At 50.7% G+C, this 6,987-nt stretch overlaps 2 protein-coding genes across 10 annotated transcripts in view; one reads left to right on the top strand and one right to left on the bottom strand.

Annotated features, from left to right (window-relative positions):
• The first annotated feature begins 501 nt into the window (after window positions 1-501).
• On the top strand, window positions 502-4,620 carry Pdzd3 (PDZ domain containing 3). The gene is made up of 11 exons (XM_031344305.1): window positions 502-522; window positions 920-947; window positions 1,081-1,154; window positions 1,428-1,639; window positions 1,857-2,046; window positions 2,143-2,279; window positions 2,491-2,695; window positions 2,889-3,085; window positions 3,166-3,372; window positions 3,500-3,700; window positions 3,911-4,620. The coding sequence occupies exons 1-11, from the start codon at window positions 507-509 to the stop codon at window positions 3,938-3,940; spliced, it is 1,497 nt and encodes a 498-aa protein (XP_031200165.1). The 5' UTR covers window positions 502-506; the 3' UTR covers window positions 3,941-4,620.
• A 374-nt stretch (window positions 4,621-4,994) lies between these two features.
• Window positions 4,995-6,987, bottom strand: part of Ccdc153 (coiled-coil domain containing 153) — a 14,065-nt gene continuing 12,072 nt past the window's right edge. For all 9 annotated transcript variants that reach the window (XM_031345581.1, XM_031345578.1, XM_031345582.1 and 6 more), the window contains 2 exons: window positions 6,251-6,381; window positions 4,995-5,179 (listed from right to left, as the gene is read on the bottom strand). In XM_031345581.1, the coding sequence (XP_031201441.1) occupies window positions 5,051-5,179; window positions 6,251-6,381 (260 nt within the window). In that variant the 3' untranslated portion in view covers window positions 4,995-5,050. The remainder of the gene's footprint in view (window positions 5,180-6,250; window positions 6,382-6,987) is intronic.

The raw sequence follows: 6,987 nt of genomic DNA, 5'->3' as shown, positions 1-6,987 counted from the left end.
GGACCTGAACTCAGGACCTTCGGAAGAGGAGTCAGTGCTCTTACCCGCTGAGCCATCTTGCCAGCCCCAGCAACTGGGTCTTAAGAGAAAGGAAGAGCAGGGCAGTGGTGGTGCACACCTTTAATCTTAGCACTTGGGAGGCAGACACAGGCAGATTTCTGAGTTCAAGGCCACCTGGTCTACAGAATGAGTTCTAAGACAGCCAGGGCTACACAGAGAGACCCTGTCCTGAACCACCCCCCCCAAAAAAACCCCCAAAAAACCAAAAAAAAAAAACAAAATGAGAGAGAAAGGTAGGGCGAAAGAAAAGACTTGGGGTCAAAAGGAACCTACACTTGCACTCTGCAGAGAACAAGTCCCATTGCTGTTAACCATTACCCCAAAGCTTCCTTGCAGCGTCTTCAAGAAGGCGTGACACAAGAAGGGAGGGGGCAGGTGGGAGGGTCAGCTGGTTATAATGAACCTTGTCCCTACTCTTAAGTCCTAGGTCAGTGAATGATCCAACTATGGAGGCAGCTGCAGGTAGGAAGTGAGGAGATATCCTCGAAAGGGGACTTTGAGGTGGCAGCAGAGGGGGCAGATTTGGAGTCTCTGGATCTAGAACGCACTTGCTATGGTGGGGGGGAGCCCTGTGGCAGATAGAAATAAGAATGAGGTGGGCTTGTAGATCTATCTTCCTGGTCCACACCCTCTGCTGATAGGCCCAGATTTATGTGCTACATACAGTACTGGGGGAGGAAAATAAAGGGGAGTCAGCACCCCGGGTGTGTGTGTGTGTGTGTGTGTGTGTGTGTGTGTGTGTATAGAGAAGCAGAATGGGAAGGGGTTGAGTTTCTCCTAAACTCTTTTGGTTTTTTATCATGAAAGTCCTGTCTCTGGGGGGAGTGTGTCTCTACTCTCACCCTCCTTTGTCTGGCAGATCTTCGGGACACGGCCTTGTTAACCCTGTAAGTAGTCTGAGGGCTGGAGAAGAAGAACTGAAGGTGGGGGACTCTAATCTGGCATCTGAGCCTAAAGCGGACCCTGGGACCCAAGTCCAGCTCCAAGCGCCTCTCGTTTGCCTCTCCTGCCTCCTTACAGGAAGTTTAAATTTAATCCAAGGCTGGGCATTGACAATCCTGCCCTCTCCCTGGCTGAAGACCAGGACCAATCTGGTAACCCCCTCACCCTTGGCAACTGTTTCCTTTCCCTATCTCCTTGGTAACTGCTAACTGCCTCCCTCTGATATCCGTAACTAAGCAGAGGTAGAGGAGGCATCCTTCCCTCTGCTTTAGCTGCCCAGCCCACGCAGATTTCATTCAGCTATAAAGCCCACCCTCTCGCTGGCTGACCAGCGCTCTGACAGGAAGCAGGGACTACCAGTCATTTGAATCTCCTGTGCCTGGGCTGTGCCCCCCTCCTTTTTTGCTACCTATCTCCTCCTCCAGATCCCTGGAACCTGAACCGGCCTCGCTTCTGTCTGTTGAGCAAGGAGGAGGAAAAGAGTTTTGGGTTCCATCTGCAGCAGCAGCTTGGCAAGGCTGACCATGTGGTGTACAGGGTGGATCCAGGCACCTCTGCCCAGCGCCAGGGTCTCCGGGAAGGAGATCGGATCCTAGCGGTGAACAATAAAATTGTGGCACATGAAGACCATGTGGTGGTGAGGCTGGGCTGGGACTCCTCGTGGTACAAAAGAACATTCCATAGTACTCCATAGCCAAGCCTCACTCTCCTCAGGACCCTTGATTTGGAGGTACCTAGGTAGAAAGGTTGGGTGAAGGCATCTACAGACATGGTTTTTACGGTGAAAACGCACGTTCTAGGGGATCCTGGGATTTCAGAGGGCCAACCTTTCTCTCCTGTGTACCCTTTTATAGGTAGTGCGCTACATCCGGGCCAGCGGTCCCCGGGTATTGCTGACAGTCTTGGCGCAACACGTGCACGATGTGGCCCGCGTTCAGCAGGGGAGTGATGCTTTCCTCTGTCGTACCCTAGCCTCGGGGGTCAGGCCTCGGTTGTGCCATGTGGTAAAAGATGAAGGTGGCTTTGGCTTCAGCGTCACCCACGGTGAGCTTAGGGCCTGATATGGGTAGACAGGATTGGGGAGCTCAGCCGCTGTTCTAGGCAGGCAGCCAACTGGGGCTTAACTTTTTCTGCCTTTAGGAGCTCGAGGTCCTTTCTGGTTGGTGCTCAGTGCAGGAGGAGCTGCTGAGAGGGCAGGGGTGCCCCCTGGGGCCAGGCTGCTAGAAGTGAATGGAGTCAGTGTGGAGAAGTTCACTCACAACCAGCTTAATAGGAAGGTAGGGCTTCCTGCCGAGACTCTCTACATGAGCTCCCCGTCCCAACCTGAGGGTCAGTATGTGTCACCCCCTGTTCTTTTCCCTATAGTTTGCATGAGGCTTGCCCTCATTCGGGGGGGGGGGGTTCCTCCGGGAGGAGAGGCTGGGGAGATACTCGCCTTTCTGTCCCACACAGATGTCCCATGCATACATTCTTGCTCTGTCCTCACAGCTTTGGCAGAGTGGAGATCAGGTGACTCTGCTGGTGGCAGGGCCGGAGGTAGAGGAACAGTGTCACCAACTAGGAATGCCTCTTGCTGCACCCCTGGCAGAGGGCTGGGCATTGCCCGCTAAGCCCCGGTGTCTAAACATAGAGAAAGGGCCTGAAGGCTTTGGGTTCCTGCTCCGGGAGGAGAAGGGCCTGGATGGCCGACTTGGTGAGTGGCAGCTCTGGGGTGGATAGGAAACTGGACGTTAGGCTGGTCATATACATTTAATTGTATGCTTCTCAGTGTCCATGAGAGGTACCCCACAACCCCTAACGACATCCTCCCATGTACTGTAGGGGTTAGTTCCTGAGAAAACATGGGTGTGAGTCAGGGGAGAGCAGTGAAGATGTCTATGTCCCAGGACAGTTCTTGTGGGAGATAGACCCAGGACTGCCAGCTGACAAGGCTGGGATGAAGGCTGGAGACCGCCTGGTGGCTGTGGCTGGGGAAAGCGTGGAAGGACTGGGCCATGAAGAAACAGTGTCTAGGATCCGAGCGCAGGGCTCTTGTGTCTCCCTCATTGTTGTTGATCCTGAGGCTGACCGCTTCTTCAGCATGGTATGTGACAGGGTTGGGGAGAGGGCAGGAATGGAGCTGGGCTCGGGTGCCACAGGTTCTCTCCGCCCCCACATCCCCAGGTACGACTGTCACCCCTCCTCTTCTTGGAGACCACTGAGATTGCTGCCCCTCCCCTGGCAGAAACCAAGAATCCTCCAGTTGAAGACACAGTTGAGCCTTCTGGCCTTGCTGGCTCCCGCCAATGCTTCTTGTACCCCGGTCCTGGAGGTGGCTATGGATTCAGACTCTGCTGTGTGGCCAGTGGGCCTTGTCTTTTCATCTCCCAGGTGACTGAGGCACCATGTGCCTTGGGATCTACCCATCATCATTCACCACCTACCTTTCTCTGTCTCTGAGTCTGTCCATCTTTACAACACCCGGCCAACACTTTTGTGTTTCCCCCTACACTGTCAGGTGACCCCAGGAGGCTCAGCTGCCCGGGCAGGGCTGCAAATGGGAGATGCAGTTTTGGAAGTGAACGGATATCCTGTGGGTGGAGACAGTGACCTGGATAGGCTTCAGCAGCTGGCTGAGGCCGAGCCACCCCTCTGCCTGAAGCTAGCAGCTAGGAATCCACAGGGCTTAGAAGCCTGGATTTCCTCAGAGTCTGGAGAGGTGAAGTCAAAGAGGCAAATGGAATTATGAGAAGGGCAGAGAGGAGGGCTAATGGGTAGAGCTGTGTGGGATGTGCAGGAGAAAACCATTGGTCATAGGAGGTGGGGACGGAAAGATCTGTGGACGAAGTCCTATTCCTGAGCAGAGCATGTTGGGGCAGGAAAGTGAACTCTTCTGGTTCCAGACTGACTCCTCTTCTTCTGTGTGTAGGACTGGACTCTGGCCTCAGAGTTGCTATAGGACATCTCTGCTTGGCATAGACTTACTGGCACAGACTTGCCTAGTGGTTCTGTCCTTGCTCTGCACCCTGAGGTGGAGAGAGCTGGGAATGGTCTCTCCGTTGGAAGTGGGAGCTGGAGAATTTGGACACTGCAGATCACAGGACTGCCAGGGACCTTCTCCTTTCTCATGAGCCTACCTCCAGCAGAGGAGTGTGGACTGTGGACAGAGCCGAGCCCTCAGGCGGGCTCATGAGGGAGCATGACACTCCACAGGATGTTATGTAGAAGTTTTGGGGAGTTGTGTGCCAAAGATTAAGTTCTGCTCAAGGAGATGACGCCGTGGAACCATTTAGGATTGAAGTCACTGAGGACATAGGTTACGTGTGACTCTGTTGTCATGTGGCAAAAGGACTGGAGCCTCATCTTCCTTCTACTGGATACCTTAGAATCTTGGGAGCTGGTTCTTGGTTATTGTAATGTCCTGTTACAGCTTTTCCCAATTGGCTGGTGAGCTAGCTCAGCAGGTAAAAAGTGTTGGCTTCTAAGCCTGACAACCCGAGTTGACTCACCAGAACCACACAGTAGGAGAGAACCAGTTCCTGGAAGTTGTCCTCTGACCTCTATATGAGCACTTTAGTATAAATATGCTACTGTCCAAATAAATAAATAAGTAAATGTATGTATGTGTACACACACACAAATCTGGATTTGTGTTTCATTGGTCAGGATAAACCCAAGATTGTTTTAGTTTGGTTTTTCAAGACAGGGTTTCTCTATATAGCCCTGGCTGTCCTGCTACTCGATTTGTAGACCAGGCTAACCTCAAACTCAGAGATCTGCCTGCCTCTGCCTCCCAAGTGTGGGAATTAAAGGTATGCACTACCATGCCTATATAAGCCATGGTAGTTTAAAGGGACCAAACAAAAGTGCTCCAGGCTTAAAGGAATGGGATCTAGTTTCTGTAGGAAAGGGTTTAGAACATTATCTGTTTCTTACCACTCAATGTTTTAGGACAACGGGACAACCCAGAACATAGCTGTCCTCATGGCTAACAGCCATAACCCATAGTTCTATTGAGTTCTACATCAAGTTATTTTATTGATAGGTCTTAGATTAGAGGCCAGTAGCTTCAAAGATCCAGGGGGTTGAGACCAAATTGCCGTAGCTGCTCCTTGTGTCTGATGTGGAGTTTCAGCACAGCTGCATCCCACTGAGGCTTGACCACTCTCAACTTGGCCAATAGACAGTTCAGGTTGTCCTGTGAACAGCCAGCTTTCAGCTCCCAGGGAAGGAGGGAAGGGTGAACATCACCTCAGGTTGCCCAGCTTGATTAGTAAGAGTTCTTCAATGGCTTTCCCTCGTTCCCTCTCTCCCTCCCTCCCTTCCTTCTTTCTTTTTTTGTAAGATAACCTTGCTTTGTAGTCCAGGCTAGTTTTGAACTCAGAATTCTCCTGCCTCAGTTTCCCAAGTGCTAGATTTCAAATGTGAACCATCATGCCTGACTCCTAAACACCCCTCCCCCACTTTCCAACACTTAGGCTTGAACCTAAAGCCTCACACGTGCTAGACAAGTACCATGTCTCTTTTTAACTTTTAATTTTTTCGAGACAGGGTTTCTCTGTGTAGCCCTGGCTGTCCTGGAACTCACTCTGTAGACCAGGCTGGCCTCAAACTCAGAAATCTGCCTGCCTCTGCCTCCCAACTGGGAGTTAAGTGCTGGGATTAAAGGTGTGTGTCACCAATGCACAGCCTCTTTTTTAATTTTTATTTTGAGATATAGTCTCTTACTACACCGACTATGCTGGCCTTGAACTTTGTACCTAGGTTGGCCTTGAACCTATGATTTGTCTGCCTCATTCTTCTGAATACCAGGATTATGAACCTGTTCCACTCCTTTCCTTCCCTCCTCCTTTTCCACACTCCTCTTCCTATCCCCCACCCACCTCTATGTATGGAATTGAACCCATGGCCTTGCATACTAGGCTGGAGGCCAGAGCACTACCATTGACCTACACCCTTACTTTGATATATAGCATCACTGTCCTAATACTATGTAACAAAGTAATCCCCTGATTATTTTGAGCCTAGATCTCACTGTGTAGCTGGTGCTTAGTACATTGTAACTCATCTTGGCCTTGAACTCAAAATCTTCCTGCCTAAACTACCCAAGTAATGGGATTACAAGTCACTGCCTCTGTCAATGGTTGGATCTTCTTCTGTTTACACTTAGCATGGCTCCCTTAGGTCGTGGGTCATCACACTAATTGGGGGCATAGGGATGGAAGGCTATGAGATAATTAAAAGATGGCCAACAGGTAGTGGTGCTTACATGCAAGATTTCCTCATATTTGGCCTCCATGTCTGCCACGTGGGCACGAAGCTGAGCCAGGGTTCCATCTTGCTTTTTGAGGGCTTGTTCAGCTTCTTTCTTTGCTGTCTTAGCCTCCCTTTGGCACGTTTCTAGGAAATGGGGCAGAAAGATAAAGAAGACAGAACAATGATGCTATATACCAAAAACAGTAGCCAAAGGTGCCTCTTTGGGCAGCTTCACAGGCCCTTATAGACTTCCAGGGCCATCTTTTTCCTGAGGTCTCTATAGACTTACTAAGGTATGGCAGGGTGCATAGAGGTCTTGAGACAGAAGATGTGTCCAAAGTCTGCTGCTTATTAATTACTTAGACAGTGTGAGACAAGTCTCTCTGAATTGCCATGTCTTAAATGTTTGGCTTCATTTTGTTTGTTTGTTTTGTTTTTGATTTTTGAGACAGGGTTTCTCTTTATTGCCCAAGCTGTCCTGGAACTCACTTTGTAGACCAGGCTGGCCTTGAATTCAGAAATCCACCTGCTTCTGCCTCCCAAGTGCTGGGATTAAAGGCATGCATGCACCACCACTGCCTGGCCATTTTGTTTGTTTGGTTTAAGACAGGATCTTATATAGCCCAGGCAAGCCTCAAAGTCTCCATGTAGCTGGGCGGTGGTGGCGTACGCCTTAAATCCCAGGTAGGCAGAGGCAGGCAGATTTCTGAGTTCGAGGCCAGCCTGGTCTACAGAGTGAGTTCCAGGACA

The sequence above is a fragment of the Mastomys coucha genome, unplaced genomic scaffold (assembly GCF_008632895.1).
Source record: "Mastomys coucha isolate ucsf_1 unplaced genomic scaffold, UCSF_Mcou_1 pScaffold23, whole genome shotgun sequence".
Classification (NCBI taxonomy): domain Eukaryota; kingdom Metazoa; phylum Chordata; class Mammalia; order Rodentia; family Muridae; genus Mastomys; species Mastomys coucha.
The sequence above is the reverse complement of the archived record's forward strand: the minus strand, read 5'-3'. Positions and strand labels throughout refer to the sequence as shown.

Excerpts from the sequence above, each read along its gene's own strand:
- Pdzd3 (XM_031344305.1), top strand. Across the intron at positions 2,280-2,490 it reads ACAACCAGCTTAATAGGAAG|CTTTGGCAGAGTGGAGATCA; the intron begins GTAGGGCTTCCT and ends CTGTCCTCACAG. Across the intron at positions 3,086-3,165 it reads CTGACCGCTTCTTCAGCATG|GTACGACTGTCACCCCTCCT; the intron begins GTATGTGACAGG and ends CCACATCCCCAG.